This window comes from Mauremys reevesii, linkage group 21 (genome assembly GCF_016161935.1).
Source record: "Mauremys reevesii isolate NIE-2019 linkage group 21, ASM1616193v1, whole genome shotgun sequence".
In the NCBI taxonomy this organism is placed as follows: Eukaryota; Metazoa; Chordata; order Testudines; family Geoemydidae; genus Mauremys; species Mauremys reevesii.
The window spans coordinates 18,581,539-18,605,441 of record NC_052643.1 but is presented as its reverse complement, the minus strand read 5'-3'; the positions used below and the strand labels follow the sequence as shown (position 1 = coordinate 18,605,441).

At 52.1% G+C, this 23,903-nt stretch overlaps 1 protein-coding gene across 7 annotated transcripts in view; it reads left to right on the top strand.

The window, feature by feature from the left end:
- Nucleotides 1-23,903, top strand: part of GPR153 (G protein-coupled receptor 153) — a 50,095-nt gene that overhangs the window by 7,834 nt on the left and 18,358 nt on the right. For all 7 annotated transcript variants that reach the window (XM_039509498.1, XM_039509497.1, XM_039509499.1 and 4 more), the window contains exons 2-3: nucleotides 11,205-11,723; nucleotides 14,694-15,123. In XM_039509498.1, coding sequence (XP_039365432.1) covers nucleotides 11,368-11,723; nucleotides 14,694-15,123 — 786 coding nt within the window. In that variant the 5' untranslated portion in view covers nucleotides 11,205-11,367. The remainder of the gene's footprint in view (nucleotides 1-11,204; nucleotides 11,724-14,693; nucleotides 15,124-23,903) is intronic.

The window sequence follows — 23,903 nt, the reverse complement described above, 5'->3', positions numbered from 1 at the left end:
GAGGGGACATACCCCCAGCTGCCAGTGACGTTGCTCCATCACAGCTCCCTCGTGGGGCTCAGAGTTTGGAAGGTGTTTTATCATTGCCATTGTGATGGTGACACCTGAACTCTGTGAAGACCAAGGATCTGGCCAATCTGCTTGGGAACCCGTATTTGTATGGTCTGTAATTGGTCTGGAAGATCCACTCTTGGTGGACACTTAATTCTGTTTTTGTCTTCTGTCTTTGTCCCCTTCTACCCTTCTCAAGTGTCAAAACACCCCAAAGGAAAATTAAACTGCCAAAAGCTGCACAAAGTACCAGTGCCGCCGAAAGGGGGAACTTCTGCATTGTGGCTGAAACTCTATCTTCTGTCTGTCTGAGTGCACTAGACATTGCAGGAGCTCTCTCCACAGCACGTGGTTATGGCGTACTGCCTGCCTAAGTGAACTCTGAATTTCCTGATTCTGCGCCTCTGGCTTAGCCCCTCCACTCACTTTTGTGGTGTTTAATGCAAGGTGTAATTTACACTGTCCAGAGGGAGGGGACTGGTGGTGTACGGCAAACAGCACAGCAGTCTGTACAGTTTGTTTATTTTTCCATAGTTAACTTTTAAGAAAGAAAAAATACAGCTTTTTTCAGATGGAAAACCAAGAATAGCTCCCTGCAGCTTGGCTGAGATTCTGCCTCTCAGTTTCATTCATCCTGTGGCAATCGAAAGGAATCCCGTTGGCTTTCACCCTATGGATTAGTACCACAGGAGTTGTCACAGAGCCGTTGGGCCTGACCTAATGTCCAGATTGCCCCTGGCCTGCCACTCCTTGGTGCTCCAAAGGAGACTGCAAACAAATGGTTGCACGTGGGCAATTGGGAGCAGTTCATTTCGGAGGTGGGGAACCCCTCCCTGGTGGCCAGGCATTGCCTGGGAGCAGGAGTGAGTGGTCAGCCTGTCACCATTTAGACCAGCTTAGACAGATAGTTTGGTGTGTGTCCGCCCAGACCCTCTTTTAGGGCCTGACTGCACTGAGCTTCTCTGCTCCTTGTGGCTCCTGGAGATGAATCTGTACCAAGATGTGAGGTGTCTGGGGAGCATTGTGAGACAGGCAGGGGTTCTCTTTGATGGAAAATAGGTTACAGCATGTGCAGCATTAGGACTGGCCTGCTGAGCGCAGCAGCTACAACCCTTGCATCTTCAAGAATGGCTTCAAGGAGAAGCCAGGAAATGACTCCTCTGGCACAAGGCTGCTGCGCTGTGACTCCCAGCTCTGCCGGAATCACAGAAATGCAGGGCTGGAAGGGCCCTCGAGAGGTCATCAAATCCAATCTCTGCCCTGAGGCAGGACCAGGTAACCCTGGACATCCCTGACAGGTTTTTGTCCAACCTGTTCTTAAAAACCTCCAGTGACGGGGATTCCGCAACCTCCCTTGGAAGCCTGTTCCAGAGCTTAACTTCCCTAATATCTAACCTCAATCTCCCTTGCTGCAGATTAAGCCCATTGCTTCTGTGGACATGGAGAGCAATTGATCACCGTCCTCCTTATAACCGTCCATGACATGTTTGAGGACTGTATCAGATTCCTCCTCGCTCTCTTTTCTCAGCACTAAACATGCCCAGTTGTTTTAACCTTTCCTCACAGGTCAGGTTTTCTAAACCTTTTATCCTTTTTGTTGCTCTCCTCTGGTCTCTGTCCAATTTGTCTACAGCCTTTCTAAAGTACACAGCTGGGGCCTCACCAGTGCTGCGCACAGCGAGACCACCACCTCCCATGTCTTACACACACCATTCCTGTTAACACACCCCGGAATGATACCAGCCTTTGTTGCAGATGCATCACATTGTTGACTCATTCAGTGTGTGATCCAGTATAACCCCCAGATGTTTTCCAGCTGTGCTGTACTATCACCTCACCAGTTACTCCCCATTTTGTAGTAGTGCATATGATTTTTCCTTGTCTTTATTGAATTTCATCTTGCTGAATTCAGACCAATTCTCCAATTTGTCAAGGTTGTTTAGAATTCTAATCCTGCTCTCCAAAGTGCTTGCAACCCCTCCAAGCGTGGTGTCATCTGCAGATTTTATAAGCTTACTTTTCACCCACTATCCAAGTCATTAATGGAAATGTTGACTAGTACTGGACCCATGACTGACCCCTGAAGCTCATTACGACATGTCCTCTGTGAGAAGCCCTGCTTCAGGGAAAGATGTGTGTGTGGGGTTCGGAGGACAACACTTGGATGTGGGGGGGGGGGGGATTGAGTGTGTTTGAACAGAAGGCTGGGAGATCAAAGTACAGAACTGAGTGCACCACTCATCTCTGCTCAGGAGGGTGATGCATGACTACATTAAAGTGAAGAGGGGTTGAGTTACGACCAGCTCTGTCCCCTAAACTCCCCCGGTCAGTTCTTATCTGACCAAACCCCCAGCCTTGCTGGCTGCTCCATGCCCTAAATTGGGAAAATCCCATCTTGTCCAGTGGGATGTGAGTGTGTGGCGAAGCCATCCCCATCACGGTGCATTCCTGCGCTGCTTTCGTATAGAAAGGCACTTGCCAGCGTGCAGTCTCAGGGGTTACTTTTAGCCATCACTGTGTTCTAAATAAAACCTGATAGCAATGAAAGCAAACTGGAAAAGACAAACCCAGGAAGAACGCTGCTCACTCCCAGCATCTGAGTTTCTGGGCTGTGAAGCTGCACATGATTAGTTGTCATGATAAATGGCCCAGGTCCAAGCTCTCTGCTTTCGAAGGCTGTGTAATGCTGCCGCACTGTTTGGATGGCCTGCAATGTTTTGCCACCGCCGCATGGTAATGTCCCATTCCTCTCTGTGGTGCTGTACGCACACGTGGCGAGGATGCGCCTCTCTGGAGTGTCAGCATCATGTCCCTGCTTCCTTAGACAGAGCGTCTCCACTGCCTCTAGCTGGTGTCACTCCGGATGCAGCCCTCGTGGGGAACAATCAAGCGGGAAGGGTGGCCCTGTGGCTCTTGTGCGTCGCATGGGACCGGAGTGCAGGTCGCTGGCCAGCGGCTGACCTGGTTTAGACCGGCACTCGGTTAGAGTGAGAGGGCCTTGCCTTGTTGCCGCAGTACTGCAGCCACTGCCTCAGTTTCCCTCACCAGTCTCTCAAAGCTAAAGCAAAACTCCATCTCTTCTGGGATAATGAGTCCACTCAGAAGGCCCAAACCGAGCCCACGGCTTCTCTGGGCCTAGCCTCTGTCACAGGCTTGTCCCGGAGCATCATGGGGGGACTGACCGGGGCCTCTGCCCTTCCTTGCTCAGAAGCTCCAGCTTTGGGCCTCTAAATAACAGGCAGATGCCTCAGGCACAGGTGCTGCTGGTGCCCAAGCTCGTTTCCTGCCCCTGCCCCGAGTGCTGACGCTGAAGGAGTCACGGAGGGAAATCGTATCCTTACACGTCACAGTCGAGTCTCCCGGGGCTGTAATGCTTTGGCCCCATTTCCGTGTTGGGCTTAGTGTGCAGGTGCAGGGTGGCGCTGGTGTCCTGGGATACATGGGAGGTCAGACTACGTGATCTAGATGGTGCCTTCTGGCCTCAAACTCTCTCGCCCTAGAAAGCAAAACCAGCAGGAGTTTTCCTGTTTAGGGGTCAGGCAATGAACTTTTGAAACTGCAGCTGGGGTGCAGATGATCCTAGCGATTCCTTCAGTCTGTGAGGACGAGCTGCCAGGGCAATCGATCTTCTGAGACGCAATCTCAGCCAAACTGGTTGGAACCGCTGAGGACAGAACTTGGGATCGGCTGTCTTGTAGGACATAGAGCAGTGGTTTTCAACCTTCTTCGTTTGCATAGGGTGACCTTATTTCCCTATGCTGAAAACTGGTAAAATTACTCGTATTCAAGTGAGTTCACTGGCAATCAATCAGCACCGTGCAGTACAAACGTTCAAATTAACATCAAGATGATGGAGCCCCTGTTAAAAAGAAATACTGCGTAGTTGGATTCTTTTTATTTACCGTCTTATCTTTAAGGCTTTAGAGCTCACACAGGGAGGGGTGACAGCCCCCCATCCTCCCCCCCCCACACACACGGGAAGAGGTGACACACACACCCCTATCCCCCCAACACGGGGAAAAGTGACACACACACACACGCGTACACCTCTCTCACACAAGGGGTGATTGACTGACCTGGACTGCATGATCCACTGACTGTCTTCCATTTCTAGCTTTTGTGATCATCCTGGCAGTCAGAGACCAGCAGGAAGGGGAGAGGGATGCACCATAAACATCTATATTAGCTGTAGAACTTCCTTATGAAGGGCCCGGGGCTCTGATACTAGGATTCCTGGATGACTTAGTCTGTCCTGCCAGAAAAGCAAGCCGTGGAAATGGAGTTAAATACCTTTGGATTTTGATTGATATTTTTTTCTTTTCTTTTCTGAAATCCAGTGTTTGCAGAAAATAAACTTTGAGTTCCCTACAAGCTGTATTTCAATTCAGTTTGGAGGGGGAGAAGCACTGAAGGTATCTTAGTCTAGATTTCACTCCCCGTCAGGGCTTTGGAGCGGAGCCTGGAGCTGGAGCATGGAGCAGCTCCGGAGCACTGGAGCTGCAGATTTTTGCCTGGAGCTGGGGTGGAGCCGGAGCACAGCTCCGAAGCCCTGCTCCCCATTACAATTTTCAGCTCAGAAAAGACTCCCTTGCTTAACCTACAGAAAGCAAAAAGTTGCAAATTTCATCTTCCTGCTTTCTCTGTCGCTGAATATATTTAACCTTTCAACAGCACACTTGGGGACATAATCCAATGGGAAAGCTGAAAAACAAAAATATCATGTTAAATAGCTAAAATTGGTTATTCTCCGAGCTCATTTAAACACAAACTGGGAAATGATTTATAGCAGTGTTCCAGGAGTGCTCGGAGGCCCAGTAATATCAAGGCTTAGTACTTTACCAACTGTGCATAGCAGGACAGCTCCTGCCCCAAAGTTACAGTTTAAATACGCAAGACACTAAAGGGGTAGGTGGCAGAGAGCATCGCAGTCCCTGTTCTTCAGATCTGAGACACAGGGAGCCTGTGACTTGCCCAAAGTCACTTGGAGTCTGTGGCAGCGGCAGGAGTTGAACATAGATCTCCTGGGCCCCACCCAGCATCTTAATCACAATCCTCCTTCCTCTCCTGGCGTAGTCTTTGACGTCGTCTTACCAGCTTTTATTGGTAAAATCCACAAACACGAGTACCCTGTATTCTGGGTATAAGTACAGAATTGTTAATAGTATTTCTAGGTGAAGGGGAGTGGTGATGAAATTGTGGTGCACAAATAAAAGTTCCTCACTTTCCACTTGTCTAATAACCCCAAGCTAGAGGTGGGAAAGATGTCTAGGGTCCTTTCTAGTTCCTCCTTCTGCACAGGTTGAATCTTTCCCTTCAGTGCGTTCTTCAGTGCTCTGCCCAGCCCAGGTTTAAATCATGCAAGTGGTGAGGTTTCTGTGCTTTGGTGAAGCCAGAACACCTAACGCTTCACCACTTCCTTGTATAGATTTGCAACAGTGCAAGGGAATCCATCTGCTTGCACCGTTGTGTGCTGCCGAAATGGGTGCTAGGCTGCCAAAGAAGTCCAGGAGGCCTGAAATCAAGGGACGTGAACGTGAAATGCGGAGGGGGTTAGTGTTCTGGATGAGATTCAGATTCCTGACTTGGGTTTAGTCACAAGGAGTCTAATTATAGCACCTTGCCTTGCATCCTTTTAAAGGGCAATGATTTCCCCTCTCTGTAAGGGGTCAAAATTAATGTTTGTCTTGTGCAAAAGAATGTGTCCCAGTTGGGTTTGTCTGATATGATACATATTTGAGGGTTCAGACTTGTGCTGGTTGCACCTGAACTGCTGGAAGAGGCATTTGGTTGAATATACCCTTGATGATAGTTGGGTTGCCATGGCAGTCAAAAAAGAGAGGGAGATAGTGTATCCTCTGCAGAAATAGGCACGTATTTTCAATATTCTAAGTGTATTTTTAACAAATGTGGCTGGATTTCACCAGGCATCTGTAAAATAATTCCTGTGTTACCCCTGACTTCCCGTCTCAGGCTAAGGATGAGCCGCAGAGCCCCCAAGCAGCTCTGACTTGGTTTTCTATTTTTAGTGTGTGTTTATATATTTAGATTTCCCAGGGTACCCGTCAAACACTCTGCACGTTACAGCCATTGAAAATAGGAACTACAAATGAGACCCACACCTCCTGGAAAGGCAAAATCTCCCCAACCCCAGAAGACCCCATTAAAACACTCTCCCAGCCTCAGCCCCAATCGGTCCCAGCCCACATGGAAGCCTATAAAAACAGGTGAGTCTCATCCTGAAGGGGGCTGGCAACCCCGGGAGAGAAGCAAGTCCCTGAGTCCAGGCCTCCTGTACCACAACACCCTCCTCGTTCACACCAGGGGACTGTCAGCTCAGCAGCACCTGATGCAGGCCAGGCCAGATTAAGACAGGTGCACTGTAGATCTCTGTGCCAAAGGCCCCAGCTCCTGGAGTCTTGTGATAAGTTCAGACTACCCGCTTGCCTTTTCTTTTTAAATGAAAGTTTTAGCGTTTGTGGCTGTGAAGGGAAGCCTGGCAATAGAAACCCAGGGTAACTGGTGTGGTGGTGCCCTCCTGAATCTGTGGGCAGCCTGAAACAACAGCTCTGGGAGCTGCACCATGCATTTCAGTGGGATGTTATTGCCAAGACTCCATGCTCCGGGGGTTCCTGTGCTGCTGCCCCGGGACTCCTGTGGGAGGGTTCCTTCTCATGGGGTGCTGCTTAGTCCTGCTTTGGGTGCACAAGGAAGGGTGAGAATGAAGGCTGGGAGTTCCTGGGCCAGGAGCGTGGGCGCTGGCCTGTGTCAGGCGAGCAGGCGACTCGGTCATGTTCATCCCCATGCACCATCCTGCTGCCCCTGAGCTGGGACGTGTGTCATCCCGGGCTCCAGCTGCCATCGCCGGGCTTCTGAGCACCTGCAAAGACTGTGATAAGGAGATGCTTACAGAGGGTCTCCGGGGGTGGACGCACCTCCTGGGAGGTGATGGGGGGAGCTGAGAGGACAGACCCCTAGGCGGGGCGTTATTGGTCATACAGACTCTTTTGAGCTGTGATTTCAGTTCAAACGGCAGGAGTGGGGAACAGTGGTGTTACATAAGAACGGCTGTACTGGGTCAGACCAAAGGTCCATCTAGCCCAGTATCCTGTCTACTGACAGGCCAATGCCAGGTGCTTCAGAGGGAATGAACCTAACAGGTTATGATCAAGTGATCTCTCTGCTGCCATCCACCTCCACCCTCTGATAAACAGAGTCTAGGGACACCATTCCTTACCCAGCCTGGCTAATAGCCATTAATGGACTCAACCTCCATGAATTTATCTAGTTCTCTTTTAAACCCTGTTATAGTCCTGGCCTTCACAACCTCCTCAGGCAAGGAGTTCCACAAGTTGACTGTGCACTGTGTGAAGAAGAACTTCCTTTTATTTGTTTTAAACCTGCTGCCCATTAATTTCATTTGGTGGCCTCTAGTTCTTGTATTATGGAAACAAGTAAATCACTTTTCCTTATTCACTTTCTCCACACCACTCATGATTGTATAGACCTCTGTCATATCCCCCCTTAGTCTCCTCTTTTCCAAGCTGAAAAGTCCTAGTCTCTTTAATCTCTCCTCATATGGGACCCGTTCCCCTATTCATTTTAGTTGCCCTTTTCTGAACCTTTTCTAATGCCAGTATATCTTTTATGAGACGAGAAGACCACATCTGTACACGGTATTCAAGATGTGGACGTACCATGGATTTATATAAGGGCAATAAGATATTCTCTATCTTATTCTCTATCCCTTTTTTAATGATTCCTAACATCCTGTTTGCTTTTTTGACTGCTGCTGCACACTGTGTGGACGTCTTCAGAGAACTATCCACGATGACTCCAAGATCTCTTTCCTGATTAGTTGTAGCTAAATTAGCCCCCATCATATTGTATGTATAGTTGGGGTTATTTTTTCCAATGTGCATTACTTTACATTTATCCACATTACATTTCATTTGCCATTTTGTTGCCCAATCACTTAGTTTTGTGATATCTTTTTGAAGTTCTTCACAGTCTGCTTTGGTCTTAACTATCTTGAGCAGTTTAGTATCATCTGCAAACTTTGCCACCTCACTGTTTACCCCTTTCTCCGGATCATTTATGAATAAGTTGAATAGGATTGGTCCTCGGACTGACCCTTGGGGAACACCACTAGTTACCCCTCTCCATTCTGAAAATTTACCATTTATTCCTACCCTTTGTTCCCTGTGTTTTAACCAGTTCTCAATCCATGAAAGGATCTTCCCTTTTATCCCATGACAGCTTAATTTACGTAAGAGCCTTTGGTGAGGGACCTTGTCAAAGGCTTTCTGGAAATCTAAGTACACTGTGTCCACTGGATTCCCCCTTGTCCACATGTTTGTTGACCCCTTCAAAGAACTCTAATCGATTAGTAAGACACGATTTCCCTTTACAGAAACCATGTTGACATTTGCCCAACAGCTTATGTTCTTCTACATGTCTAACAATTTTATTCTTTACTATTGTTTCAACTAATTTGCCCAGTACTGACGTTAGATTTACAGGTCTGTAATTGCCAGGATCACCTCTAGAGCCCTTTTTAAATATTGGTATTACATTAGCTAACTTCCAGTCATTGGGTACAGAAGCTGATTTAAAGGACAGGTTACAAACCATAGTTAGTAGTTCCACAATTTCACATTTGAGTTCTTTCAGAACTCTTGGGTGAATGCCATCTGGTCCCGGTGACTTGTTACTGTTAAGTTTATCAATTAATTCCAAAACCTCCTCTAGTGACACTTCAATCTGTGACAGTTCCTCAGATTTGTCACCTACAAAAGCCAGCTCAGGTTTGGGAATCTCCCCAACATCCTCAGCCATGAGGACTGAAGCAAAGAATCCATTTAGTTTCTCCGCAATGACTTTATCGTCTTTAAGCGCTCCTTTTGTATCTTGATCGTCCAGGGGCCCCACTGGTTGTTTAGCAGCTTCCTGCTTCTGATGTACTTAAAAAACATTTTGTTATTACCTTTGGAGTTTTTGGCTAGCCGTTCTTCAAACTCCTCTTTGGCTTTTCTTATTACATTTTTACACTTAGTTTGGCAGTGTTTATGTTCCTTTCTATTTACCTCACTAGGATTTGACTTCCACTTTTTAAAAGATGCCTTTTTATCTCTCACTTCTTCTTTTACATGGTTGTTAAGCCAGGGTGGCTCTTTTTTAGTTCTTTTACTGTGTTTTTTAATTTGGGGTATATATTGAAGTTGGGCCTCTATTATGGTGTCTTTGAAAAGCATCCATGCAGCTTGCAGGGATTTCACTCTAGTCACTGTACCTTTTACTTTCTCTTTAACTAAGAAATTTAATGTTTAGAAATGTTTGTGAGGCTAAGCAAGCTGGAGCACCCAGGCTACTGGAGTGTAGCAGGGCCACTGCTCCGAGGGAGCGATTACCTTCCTGGCCTGGCAAATGCTGGGGTGTGGGCCTGTGCCTCACTGAGGAAGCAGCACGTGGTGGTGCTGATGATCTTGGTTTCCAGGCACTGGAGTCTCGGGGGTTGCGAGTATTTTAATGAAAAACGTATCATATTTTTAAGTCTCTCTGTAACTGCAGCAAAATGCTTCTCAGATTAAACAGTGAATCACATTGTGACAGCTAATGTCAAATACTTACCATCAAGTACGATTCAGAAGAGAATACAATACAAAATTAACTTCAAGTGCATGATAGAGAGAGGGTTTTTTTAATTAACCAAATATCAAGTTGCTGCTTTTGGAGGGACATCTGTAGAAATTGTACATTTTCCTGATTTTCCCCAAACTTTCCTGATTTTCCCCAAACTAGCCTTGATAAGGAAACATTAAGAAAGAAAACAAATCTCAACTTGTGACAGAATATGTAGCAATTTTCTTCTGCCACTGGTATCGCTGTGGCTACTACAACCCAGAGAGCGATGCACACAAACACTCTCTTCCCCCTTCGATAAAATTCCCTTCTTTCCTATGGGTGCAGACACTGAACCACAAGTAAAGCTCCTTGTAGCTAAGCTGGTGTTGTCTCTGTCTGAGTCTCGGCTCGCAAGCCCCTGACAGTGATGCGCTGATATACGTTGGGCTATCAGGATTCCAGCATCTGCTGAAAGTCAGCTGACCTCCAGAGCCAGAGTTCCTAGGCCCATCACTTCATTCTCTGTTAAGTGCAGTGATTTTACAGGCCTTCCCAGACCCTGCCCTGCTGCAGGCAGCTGCACAGCAGGAACCTGGCCCAGGATAGTCTCAGACTCTCAGGTTCTGGCTCATAATTGGTGGAAGAATAAGAACTCCAGCGTTTCTGCCATGCACGCATCTTGGGTGGCCCATGGGCAGAGCTGCTGTGCTGTGCCACGCGTCTCGGGGATGCAGGGTGTTCTGCCATGGGGCACTGTGCATGTGACGCTCCCAATGGCGAGGCAAGAGCGTGAGTACCAACCTCAGGGCAGACTGTGAGAAACTGGGGCACAAACCCCGGAGTGGCTTTGAGTTCTAAACTTAGATTTCACCATCCAGCTGCACCAAGTGTGAGCTCCTCAGGCACTGAACGTGGAGTCGCAGTCCCCTGGCACAGGCACCGACTTTCAAAAGTGCCGGGGGGGGGGAGGGGAGGGGCTTGACCCCCCAGCTCTGCCCCAGGCCCCTCCCCCACTCCACCCCTTCCCCCAAGCGTTTGCGTTCACACCTATTTAAACATGGGGTAGCAAGCCCAATGCTGCCAGACCCTGCCAGTCACACACCTCCGGGGGTCAGTCTGGGTCTGGGGGGCAGGGTGGGGAGGGGGCTGTGCAAACGAAGCCGACTGTGCGGAGCGGCACCCCCCCCATGTGCTGGTTAGACCTGCTGTGGAGCCGGTGGCCTTCCATGGTAGCCTGCAGTCTAATATTTATTCCTGGGTTTTACCCAAGCTCCCAGCATCTTGTGACTGGCCATGAAAGGGTGTTGGGTTGGGTGATGTTAGTACTGGGGGAGGGTGCTGGATTGACAGCCCTGACACCCTCGGCGTTAGCCACATGGGGAGCCGCAGTGCCCCTCCCCATTGTCTTGGAGGGACCCGCACTGGTGACGGCAGCGTTCAGCTGCATGTCCATTGCGCACGCAGCAGTAGGAACAACGGGCAAAATGTATGAGAGAGGCTTTTAACCTGCCAGACCCTCTGTATTCCTGCAGGTTCCGGAGTCGTTTGGTGTTGGGTCCTCCCCTGCAACGAGCGATCCCTCCCTAAGGTGCCCTGGATGGATTGCACTCTGCTGTAGGATGTATTTACTTCCCTCCTTCTTCCTTGTACGTCATCCACAACTTGCCTCATCTGAAGGTGCCTCCACCCTCCATCATGAATGATGATCAGAGACTACACAACAATGCGGTAGCTTGGCTGATCTGCTCGGGGGTCTCCGTTCTAGCCAACACCTGGGGGATTCTGAGTGTAAGTGCCAAGCAGAAGAAATGGAAGCCCCTGGAGTTCCTTATCTGCACACTGGCTGGGACTCACATCCTTAACATAGCCATCCCCATTACAATGTACTCTGTGATCGAGCTCCGGCGGCAGCGCTCAGACTACGAATGGAGCGAAGGCCTCTGCAAGGTCTTTGTCTCCACCTTCTATACCTTAACCTTGGTCACCTGCTTCTCAGTCACCTCCCTGTCCTACCATCGGATGTGGATGGTCCGCTGGCCAGTCAATTACAGGTAAATTTCTCTCTCCCTGCAAAACAATGGGTTTCCTTTTCTACCTCAATCAAATGTTTATTTTTAAAACATGATAAAAATCCATCCAGTGCAATGACATGCATTCCAAGCTGGCATGGAGTAAATCTAGAGATGGGGAACCTCTCGTATATAGAAACGGACTGAACCTGGCGACCAGCTCTGAGCAGCACCAACAGCCTGGTTCCAGTTAAAATCTCGGCTTTTAGAATGAGCTAATCCATTGCCATGTTCTGGGAGCATGGTGGATTGGAAAGCTGGTTTCTTCTGCACTTCCCTGCCGAGGTGAGAGTCCAGAGTTCTGTGTTTCCCTCTCTACGGAACCGGAACTAGGATGATAAAAAAAGCTTTTTAGCTCCCCCTTCAAACAGCAAATGTCCCATCTGAATTCTGCATACGGAGGCAGAGCAGTGTTAGGCCTGATATTTTGGAGAAAGAATATTAAGGCAGTTGATCAAAGAATTATCCTTAGGAGTTTATTCTTTCAGCTTCTGAAATGCAGCAAAATCATAAACACTCAATACAAGTTCCTGTGGTCGCTGATATTTTGGGGTCTAATCCTCTTTTATCACTTCCTCTGCAATTTTAATACATTTCCTCTAATATCTCTCCATACTGTAGAATTTTTTCCTGCTAGGGTGGATTCCAGCCACCTCACTGGGAAGCTGGTGGCACTGTGTGCGCTCCCTGGGGCTTTTGGGGAATTGTGAAAACTGCCCGGGCAAGAGGAGCTGTGCGACGCCCAGCGTGTGAAAACTGCGGCAGCAATTCTCCAGAATCCTTTTCTTCTAACCGCTGGCTCTCTCTCCCTGCCCCTGCGCTGTCATCCTCGGAGGAGCGCCCGCGGAACCGGGGGCCCGCCAAGGGTGGGGGGGGGCCCCGCGTTCGCGGGGGCCGGGGCTTGCCCCTCTTGCCCCCCCCTCTGGGCGGCCCTGCTAACCGGAGAGACGTTTACATAAAAACAACTTAGTGTCTGTCTCATTCTCGTTTCTTGTACATGCCCCTGGAACTGTTCTCTGAATATTTCCTTTTATCTCCCTTTAACCAACTGCTTTCCATTAGCTCTCTCTCCGTTGCCTTTTTTTTTATTCAGATGCTGCAGGAGTAGTTACTTATAAATAGACAACAAAATATCTGATAGGCGCCTTCAAAAGAGCATAAAGCAAAATGAAAATGACTCTTATCTTGGGGTTTATAAGCAGAGCTTCAGTCTTGGAGAATCTCTATAGAAATGTTTCTCAATTTGGAGCCCTGTCAGTCATGCCAGCCTGAGCCTGAAACTGCCACACTTCCCAGCAGCACTCAGCCAGGTGAGACACTGACTGGATTTTACCCCATCGTCCCAAATTGAATACGTCTGTCAAGATCAGCAGCCTCTATTGTCTGTTGGTGTTTGGCAGCCTGTATGAAATCAGTCTGTGGCTCTAGTTAGACCCGCTGCTGGGACTAATGTATTTTCCACGTCATTTGAAGTTCTAAGCAACGATCAAAGAGCTGATCCCATAAGAGTATTTCTCTGGTTAAAGAAGGAAAAACGCTGCATTGGGTGTTCTTACGATTGAACAGAATCGCTACAGTATGAAATGATGAAATATGAATAATGCTGCTCTCCTGGGCTATGTCTACACAGCAGCTGGGAGGCCTCGTTCCCCGCTTGGCTGGACGGACGTACACCAGTTTGACTCAAGCTAGTGCCTAAAAATAGGAGTGTGGCCTCACGGCTGGGGCTGGCTGGCTGAGTACGTACCCAGGGCCAGGCGGAATCCTACCCGGGCAGCTCACCTGTGCCACTGCCCAGACCACCGCAGCCACATGCTGTTTTTAATGCGCTGGTTCAAGCAGAGCTAATGTGTCTGCCTGAGCTCGGCCTCACACCTGCCAGTGCTGTGTAGACAGACCCTCTTCTGTTCAGCAGCCTGGGGTAGCCAGGCATAGCACCCTGCCCTGTCAGCTCCTCCACTTCCCGAAGGATGCAGTTCTCTGCCTCTGTGAACTGCTTTACCAAAAGCAGAAGGCTGGACACGGTGCAGGAGTCGGGCTGGGCGGTGACACCGTCCCTGGAGCAATGGTATTTTTTCCAGTGACCAGAAAGAATCTTGAATAGCATCGAGGAGCTGAACTAGGCTGCCAGAAATCATCCCCTTGCCGTGGCACTCGGGGTGGCAGGACAGGGTAAGGATCCAGCCGCACACAGAGAAACCCCAGTGCGGCTAACCTCCGAACCACCCCGGCGCGCTCAGGCTGGGTGGGCACGAGGCAGGTCCCACTGCTGCAAATGCAGCCTCCCCATCCTGAGCTTGATGCTGTGGGTCAGGGCAGCAGTGTCTCAGGCTCTTGCAGGCTTGTGTGTCGGTGAATCCAGGCCTGGCCCTGTGAGGTGTGCGGAGTTGGTGGGCGTTGAAGTCACTCAGCACCTTGCAGGACCCGGCCCTGCGTTTGTAGCCAGCTGCCGCATTCTGCAGGAGCTGAAAGCAGGAGCGTTGCTCGGCTGGCGGCTGGAGAGGGGCAGCTGCAACAGGCCCTGCTTGGCAGTGCCGAGGAGGAGGTGAATTCCGCATGGGCAGGTTAGGTACCAGTTAGAAACCTGACAAGCGCTTGTGACGCAAGGTTGGCGATGGATTGGGAAGGACCCCGAGCTTTGAACAGCTGGCCAGTGTATCTGCTTGTGTGCCCAGCTCAATTCCTCCTCGAGCTCAAAAAGTTCACACCCTCTTCCTCCCCCGTCACCTCATCCTCCTCAGCGGGGGGTCAGGCTCAGCCTCCCACCTGGTCTCGGCTCTGCTGCCGGCTGGGCCAAGTGCCATTGTGGCTCGTGAGGCTGTTTTCCTTTTTATCTTTGTATTGCAAGCGCCTTTGCCCTGGTAGTGACATGGGATTTGGGGGCAGTCGGTACCAGCCGGCACTGCCCTGAGGGTCTCGTCCGTACCTAAGGAATGCTCTTTCTCTCCGCAGGTTGAGCAATACCAAGAAACAAGCTGTTCACACTGTGATGGGCATTTGGATGGTGTCCTTCATCCTCTCCACCTTGCCAGCGGTTGGATGGCATGACACCACCGAGCGCTTCTACGCCAGGGACTGCCGCTTCATCGTCACTGAGATCGGCCTGGGCTTCGGCGTCTGCTTCCTGCTCCTCATCAGCGGCAGCGTGGCGATGGGCGTCGTCTGCACCAGCATCGCCCTCTTCCAGACCTTCTCCGTCCAAATGGGGCACAGCGTCGACAGGAACAAGTTCAACGTGCCTGCCATCGTGGTGGAGGACGCGCAGGGCAAACGGCGCTCGTCCATCGACGGCTCCGAGCCCATCAAGACCTCTCTGCAAATCACCTACCTGGTCACCGGGATCGTGTTCATTTATGATTTCCTGATGGGCTTTCCCATCCTGGTGAGTGATTGCTGGGGGGCAGGAGGGGTTGGATTAGTGACTAGTGCACAAAGAGGGAAAGCTGCCCAGGCTGATGCAACCCCGGAGCGGAGGTTTCTGGCGTCCAGACAGGGGTGGCTCTAGACATTTTGCTGCCCCAAGCCCGGAGGGTCTGCTGGTCCCACGGCTTCAGCGGACCTCCCACAGGTGTGCCTGCGGGAGGTCCGCCGAAGCCGCGGGACCAGCAGACCCTCCACAGGCAAGCTGCCGAAGACACCCTGCCTGCCGCCCTCGCGGCGACCAGCAGAGCACCCCCCGCGGCTTGCCACCCCAGGCTTGCGCTTGGAGTGCTGGTGCCTGGAGCCGCCCCTGCGTCCAGAGGGGGCATTTCAGGCAATGTTCCCCCAGGGTAAATGCAGCAGCACATGCTGGTTCCTGGGGCACTTGCTGCTGGTCTGTGGAATGTTGCCCTTCCAATCCCACAGGGGACGGGGGTGGTTTGGGTGCTGGCTGCAGGTTTGGTCATGCCCTGGAAATCATGACTTGGCGTTTGTGCTCCCCCGGCTTGGGGCTGGGACAGTGCCGCTGTTGGGGATCGGTACCAGGGGCTGAAGGATGTTTCGCTAACCAATAATCAGGTGGCCTGGGGTTTTCTGAATTGGCTGGATACTCCCCTGCCACCCCCTCCTCGGCGTCCTGCAGCCGTTCCCAGAAACGCCGGGGCCAGAGCGCAAGGCCATGCTGTGAGGACAAGCGTAGGAGGGGTTCTCTCCCTGCCTGTGTGGAAGGGGAGGTCTGTTGCCTCTCAGGGATTGTACCCCTCATCCCCTAGCCTAGAGCTGTAATCGCTCCTGGTCAGAGCCCCTCTGTGCTGTGGAAACCACTCCCCCACCTGCAGGTCTACACGGCCTTGGCCCTGGCCTCTAGCAGATCACCTGAGAGCTGTGGGTTCTGGGGCAATGGGGCAAACCCCACACCCTCAAGAGAGGGGTCTGGGGAAGCTGCTTGAGAGGAACCTCACTGAATGTCCTGCCTCCCAGGCAGGTTTCTCTGTGTGGGGAATTCCATGATAGGGTCCCACGTATTCTACCGGCGGCCTGAGGGGGGGAAGCCCTGGGTCCCTGCTCAGTGCCAGCTCCTGGGAACCGGGATTGCTTGGGAACCGGGATCCTGCAGCTCTTTCCTGAGCACGGGTTTCACTCCTGCTCTGTGTGAACACACATTGCTACCACAGCTCTCGGCCTGCTAGGACCCAGACCTGCGAAATTGGCCTCTGAAATGCATGTGTGAGAGCAGCAAGGAAACAGCCTCACGCAGCAGTGGAGGGAGAGGGGGAGGCTGTGGGATTCGTGCCTTGAACTTTGGCACTTTTCTGGAGTTCTGTGATTCAGAGTTTCCACTGCTAATAAATCACAGGGAGTCTCTGCAGGGCTGTGTGGGACGGAGGGAGCGCTGGGCCTGGAGCGAGTGAGGTCCTGCGTTGTCGGGGCGGTCGAGCGGGGTTGGTGCAGAGACGGCAGGACCGACGTGCATGCCTGGAACCAAGTGGGCTGGGTGCGCTGTGGGGAGGAATGTAGCCAGAGCATGGAATGAACTGAAAGGCTAATACATGGCAAAGATGGTTTAATACTGAGGAAATGCAGAATAACGATGTCTTTGAAGTGCCGTTCTCATACAAGCCTGCGTGCGCCACAGGAGCGCAGGGACAGAGGGAAGGCAGTGCGTGTCGGGAGCTGAGGATGAAAATCAGCCTTAGTGAAGAGAGGAGCTGGGACGCTGGCAAGCCTGACCCCCCGGCCTGAGCATTGTCAGATCCGCTCAGCACAGAGTGTTACTGAGGCAGCAGCCAAGTGCATGTGCAGCCGCCCCCCCTGCCTGTGCGGAGGCTGGGGGAGCCTTGTGGTGGGGCAGCTGGGACGGGCTTGTGGTTAAGACACTGGACTGGACCCCTGGGGAATGTGATTCGTTCCCAACTCTGCCACTGCCTCCCTGTCTCTCTGTGCCTGCATTCCCACGGGCAGCAGGGGGCAGGAGCACTGCCCAGCTGTGTGGGGGAGGGGGAGGGATGCCAGTGAGGCACCCAGATACCACGGTGGGGGGGGAGGGAGGATGCAGATGAATTCCAGCAACTTTAGGGCAAGGAAAGCGAGGCCCCAGAGGGGAGCAGAATCATAGAATATCAGGGTTGGAAGGGACCTCAGGAGTATCTAGTCCAACCCCCTGCTCAAAGCAGGACCAACCCCAACTAAATCATCCCAGCCATGTGACACCTCCGATTGGTCCTGCCCCAGCACTTCCCATGTTTGGCTTGTGATGGAGAATGGGGACGAGTGGCCATGGGGCTTGCCGGCCCCTCCCCTCCATCACGAGAGGGGGCTGCGAGCCCGGGACCGGGGGCGGGGAGACTGACCCTATAAAATTGGGACACCCTAGCTGGGGGGTGGTAAGTGCCTGTTTTTACTGCATGGGAAGTAGCTTATGAAATGCCCAGCAGAGGCGAGTGATGCAGATTTCCCTGCTTCGGTTGTAACATTTATGCACTTGGTTCTTTTGGTAGCTGGTGCAGCTCCTCTAAGCAGGACTCTGTGTGTATCTTTGGCTTCTCTGGGGAGAGACGGGAGAAGCGCTGGCAGGACCCTCGTAAGGCGAGACTACGTGTACGCGCATTGCAAAGGATGGAGAGCTGGTGCAGGCGGGAAGCTGGTCTCTGGCCTGCACAAAGAGAAAGGCCTGTTGCTAAAGCCGTTCAAAAAGGCCTGGCGTTGTGTAGGCAAAACATGACAGAGACATGTCACCGGCTGAGATTTCGTTCCCGGAGCTGCCAGCTCATCCACACCTTGCCAGCAAATAATATCCACTCTCGGAAGCCATGAGTCAGTAAGCGATAGCCCCAGTGGAGAGTGTGATTGCATTCCACCCCGGAGACCTGGCCCCAGATGGGCGCTGGGGCACGGTTCACCCTGGTGGGGCAGCGCTTTGCAGCCTGCTAATAACCCGCCGATGCTCCTGAGAATTCTGGCTTGGAGAGTTATTAATAAATGACTAGCTAAATCTCTGGAGGGTGATTTGCCTTTTCAGGCCCATAGCGCCCCCCCGCCCCCCGTGTTTGTGCCTTTGAGAAAGCAGCCAGATGGTAGTGGGCTAAGAGAGGCCTAGGAGTCAGAAACAGCCAAGCTCCATCTCTTCCAACTTCCACGACCCCTACCACCATAGTACCTCAATCCCTTATCCCGACTCTGCCACTGACTGAATCTGTGTCCTTAGGCAAGTCCTTTAATCTGGCCGAGGCTGGCTGTGGAGTACGTTGGCAGTGCAGCGCCCCCTCGGGGCTGGGGCACTTGCGGAGGACAAGCCTGCTGGCCAACGGGGATTCCTCATTTGCAGACATTCTTCTCGCCTGGCTCAGTGGGCGGGGGACGGGGGCAATGCCAGCCCTTCTGAGTGCCCTGGGAACATCCTGCCTGTTTCTCTGGCACTCACCTTCCCTGCCTGTCCCCACACTCCCGCTCCCACTGCTCCTCTTGCTGGGGAGACAAGGGGCCACACTGGCTCTCAGTGGCACTGGTGGGACTCTGGAGCTGCGCTGCTGATGTCGCTGTGAGCTATGTACAGTAACGCACAGTGGGGGGAGGCAGTCGGAGGTGGGGTGGGAGGTTGGTAGGCCAGGGTAGGTGCCGTTGGTAGGCTGTGTTTACAGACAGCCAGGCCTATCCAGTGCTTTTCTGCACCGCCGGACACTAATTCAGCAGCCTGAAATTATATTTCATGCTTCATTAGATGCCTAATTTGAATGCAGCAAGTTTGTTTCCGCTTTAAATCTGACCTGATTCCACTGGGGCTTGGCACCTTTTTATGTTTGGTTTTTCTCTGTTTTTCCACCTGTCACCAGCAGGATCATCCCCCTTTGCTCCCCCGTTCATCCTCCCGCTGCTGCTTCTGCCCCTTCAGATGCATCCGCAGCTTGTACCTCAGGAACTGGCTGGGCACCGTCCACCCCGTGTGGCTAATGTGGGGACAGCTCTGTAGCCAGGACTGCTGTTAGGGCACAGCAGGCTCCTTTTGTGCCTGATGGTCCAGGGCGGCCCCCGCCCCCCGGTCTCCGAGGCCCTCTGCACCTTGGAGAGAGCGAGATGTGTGCCCCAGACAGTCGGTCCTCTCGCTAAGCCACCCACCCCTCAGCAGTGCAACGTCCTCTCGAAGCGGCGCGCAGTTTGCCGAGCCGAGAGCCCGGAACATTTCCCAGGACCCCCCTGCGCCAGCTCCTCCTAAATATAGCCTCTTGTGGCTGAGGGGAGCTGGCCTCTGGCCTCCAAAGGCAGTGACTCATTCCTGGGTAGCTGCTGCTTCTCTTTGGACTGACCATCCCACAGCCTGTCCCTGGCCATTGGTGGATCAGTCCAAGTGACAAGGCCAGCTTGTCTCGCTGAGGGGGAGGAGAGGGGCGGGGAGGCTGCTCCCTGGAGAGGCAGGGAACATGGGAAGGGGGACAGAAACCGGGATTTAACCGGAGCCCGTGAGAGAGGGGCGGGGGGAGAGTGTGAGCGAGTGCCGGATGAGTGGATTTTATTTGGAAGGTGCTAAAGATGACCCCGGGCTCTGAGAGCATGTGACTGTTGGAGCTGATGGCTGGGATTTTTAAATAGCTCAGTGCTGACAGGATTCTTACTTAAAATTCTGCCCTTGGAAAAAGCCTCAGCAGAGCAGAATTTATCTTGGGCTGAAAATCCCCGGAGGTGCAGGAGGTGAAGCATGTGGAACAAGAGCCCTGGCCTCTGCTGGAGCGGCTGGGCCAGGCGTGGCCCCAGGTGCGCTGGGGAGCATGGCGTGGAGGAGACGTGCCAATGAGACGAGCAGATAAAAAGGACTCCTTGTTCTTTTGAAGTGTTCGCTGTCGAAATGTGTCAGACCCTAAGAGGGGAACGTTCTCTGCTGGAATTTACATCATAAACACTGAGGAAAGGAGGAAAGGGATGCACGTTTCCTCTCCCACGTTCCACTGCTCCTGGTGCTTGCAGCGGCATGTTCTGGTCTCCTGTGCCGGAGGCCCGGGGCCAGATGCCAACACTGCTGTGGCTGGCTGTGGGGCAGCATCCAGAGGCTTTCCCCAGAGTCCTGGCCAGCCCTGCGAGCTAGTGCAGACTCCTGAGGAGGTGGCTGTAGCATCTGGTAAGCGGGGGCCCCACATGGATGCTGGAGAGCGCCTGGTGCAGTGCACTCTTCAGGAGCCCTGGCACTAGTGTCTAGGCACGAGTTCTAATTCAAGGACAGCACCATGGAGCCTCCGTAGTGCAGACGCAGAGTCCGTTCTCCCGTTGGAGGAATGCCACTTCCCCGAACAAGGTTTGCTTCTGTCAACATAGCAACCATTACGCTGGTTGTTGTCAGCATAGCTCCATCGGTCGGGTGTGGTTTTTCACACCCTGACCAGCATGGCCCTGCTGACGTAACTGCTAAGTGCAGCCCAAGCCTTCGGGGCTTGTCTGCACTGGGAAATGGCCTCAAGAGAGAATCCGTGGTAATGCACACGCTGTTAGCCCCGAGCTCCGTGTCGACACAACTGGTGTGTTTAACACAGTGTCCGCTGGCTGTGCTAACCCTAGCTAACAGGATGCCACACTGACACCCTGAGACCAGCGTATCTCTGGGCCTGCCTGGGTGCAGTGCGGGCACACGCCCTTGGGCGGTGCCTTGTCTCTGACGGGGGCGTTGCACTAGTGGAAGGTGATGCACTGACACCTCTGGAAGTGGATGAGCTCGGGCCAAGCTGGGTGTGAGGCTGGGCAGTGCGAGCTCCCCCCGTGTGCTTCAGCCCAGCACTAGAGGTGCCACGTGGGCGATGGAGGAAAGGGAACAGTATTGGGCCTTTCCGCTGAGCCTGCCAGCCAGGGAGCCAGCTGTGCTCTCCCAGGCTTCCAACGAGCTGGGGGTGAACGGCGCTGTCTGGCCCCAGTGCCCTGAGCGCTCTGTCAGCCAGCATGGCTGAGGGCCACGGAGCAGGGAGGGCTGTTTTCCTGCTGCAATAGTCCCTTGCTCTCATTAGCTTTTCCTTCACACGCACTCTGCTCGGTCCCCTTGTCTCCTCCAGCGCCCTTCTTATAACGCAGGTTTTCTGCAGCAAGGTGAACTGTTAACTGCAGTGACCACGCTCTGAAATGCTTCCAGCTGCTCTGTCCTTACACACTGTGACATCAAAATGCTTCTAAAACTGCTCCAGGCACGCGGGTGACGCTGGAGCGAGCGAGCGCACGGCTCTGTCTCTGCTGCCCCAGTAGCCCCGCTCCAGTGGGGCGATTTGGGCAGGTTTCTGTTTGCACATTCAAGGGAAGCTGCTCACTGGGCTTCGTCCTGTTGGACTCGGCTGGGTTGTTGTGCCCAGAATGTCTGCGGGGTTTGATTCCACAGGCTTGTGATTACAAACTCCAGACGTTCCCGTGCCAAGCAGTGCAGAGCACGTCTCGCGTCTCCCTGGCTGCGCCTGAATGTTCCCTTGCCCTTGGTTTGGAAAGTGAGGTGAGTGACTGAAACGCTCCTTGCAAGGTTCCGTTCTGCTTGTTGTTTCAGATACGAATGGGGAGACTTTGCCAGGCACCAGGAGACAGCCCATGTCCAGAGCGTCAGTGGGCGCCGGCCTCTGTTGTGCCTCCCCCGCAAAGAATCCTACTTTGGAAAATCTTTGCAGCCCGAAGTCTCGGCTCTTGTCTCCACTGCCTCGTTTCCACATGCATCACTGTCAGCAGCTCTGATTCCAGGCTGGGGCTGTGTCATTGATTGTTTCCTCTGGACTGGTTGTGCTGAGCCCCTGGCCTGGGGTCTCGGAAACCCATTCGGTGTGAATCCTGTTCTGAAACTTCATGTGTCAGGCCTGAGTTACAGCATAAAAGGTGGCAGGCAGCAGCACGGGAGGTCAGGAGAACCCAGGATACAGAAGGACACGGGAAAGGGAAAGTGTTTGCATAATGCTCCTCTCTGAGTCGTGGTGGGTTTGTTCTGGCAAGTTAACTCAACCGTACCAGCCAGCCAGAGTGACGGGAAGACAATGCGGAATTCAGCAGCTGAGCATGGAGCAGTTCTTATGGCTCTTCATCCTTGGGCTGTTTTGGGGTTTTGTTTTAAGTTTTCATTTCAGCAGTTATGTGCCAAAGGCAGGTCTCTGAATTCTTCCTATTACGGAACTTGTATTAAATATTGAGAGCAAAAAATGTAAGATCGGGAGGTCGGTGTCATCAGCTTTAAAAATTAAAATCTTACACAGTCACACAGTGAAATCTGGCGGTAATTCACCCGATGGATCAGACGTTTATACTGCAGCTGACCCGTTATAAACAGCATGGAAGAGTTAGGTTGCTGAAATAATCGGATCAAGGAGAAACACCCCAATATTTCAACCTCCTAGAATGACGCTCCCTGTTTATCAGGGAATGTTGAGTCAGTCGGCATTCAGTGGGCATGCTCATTAATTAGCATATCTACTCAAGCATATGATTTAACTGCCCTAATTCTTGCAGTTCAACTTCACTTTGTTAAGCATAGTAGTGTCTGCACTCATTAACTGAAGGGCAGATAAATGCGTCTTACATTTAATATGTAGATGCCTGACTTGGAGCTATTGCTTTGTTTAGTTCTGTTGATGTGCCCAGTTAAATAAAGACCAGAATGCCTTGAGGTGGGGACTGGATGGCGTAGGGCAATAGTGCCAATCCCAAGTGCTCAAAAAGCACGAGTCAGGCCCCCCAAAATCCTGAGGGTGGCTTAAAGATCGTGAGACTTTGAAAAAATAACTTTGTGGTTTGGCACCTTTGGGGTTCATGTTTTCAAGCTTTTCTCTGCAACCAGGAGAGCTAGAGACTCCCTTTTTAACAACCTGAGCAAAGATCCTCTTGTAATCACAGGAGTCCCGGAGCTGCAGCTTTCAGAAAAACACGCAGGCTCGTGGGACTCAAGATAAAATCCTGAGCAGGCCATGCTGCTTCGGGCAATGCTGCTGAATGTGGTCTGTAACTCACAGAATTTCCAAGCAATTCTCCAGCAGCTCACCAGAGCCTCGCACGGGACTGTGGGACTTGGCTCGTGGGATGAGTTTCTGGCCATTTTGTGGTGGGGGTTGGTGAGGATGAAGCAGGTGCTGCTAATACAGAGGTTTCCCCCTTCCCCAGCCCCTTGAGGCATTGCTCCCCCTACCCCAGAGCGGCATGGATGGGGAGGAGCTGACCTTGGCTAGAGCAGGGGGAGGGGGAAGGAGTGAGCCTTTTGCCCTCAGGCCAGTGGCTCAGATTTGGCTGGGGCTGAAAGTTGTTACCTTGTGGTCAGTGGCTGGAGGGGGACCAGCTGGTGGCGTCTTTCTTGCCTAGTGCACAGGTGCCACATCACCCTCCTAACTGGACCCCCTCATCATCAGCCTCTTCAGAGAGGCCAAGGACTGACTGAGCTGCGGGCAGCAAATACCCTCGCGCATATATTGTTTATGAACGTTTATATTGTGGTAGTACCTAGAGTGGGTGAGCCCCATTTGCTATGCAGAGGGCACAGTGCTGGCGGCTGCTTCAAAAGAAGGTCGGATGAAGTTAGTGGAGGTTATACGTGAATGTGGTGAAGAATCGGGTCTAGAGTTGAATACGAACAAGACAAAAGCTATCATGGTGCACCAAGAACCTGGGGAAACGTGCAAGGTTCCAGTGAATGAAGCAGTCAGACAGCAAGTGAGAAATTATTGCTGTTCAGGAAGCATCATTACAGAAGATGGACAGTCAGATACTGAAGTCAGCACCAGAACAGTAAAACCAGAAGAGATTCTGGAAGAATAA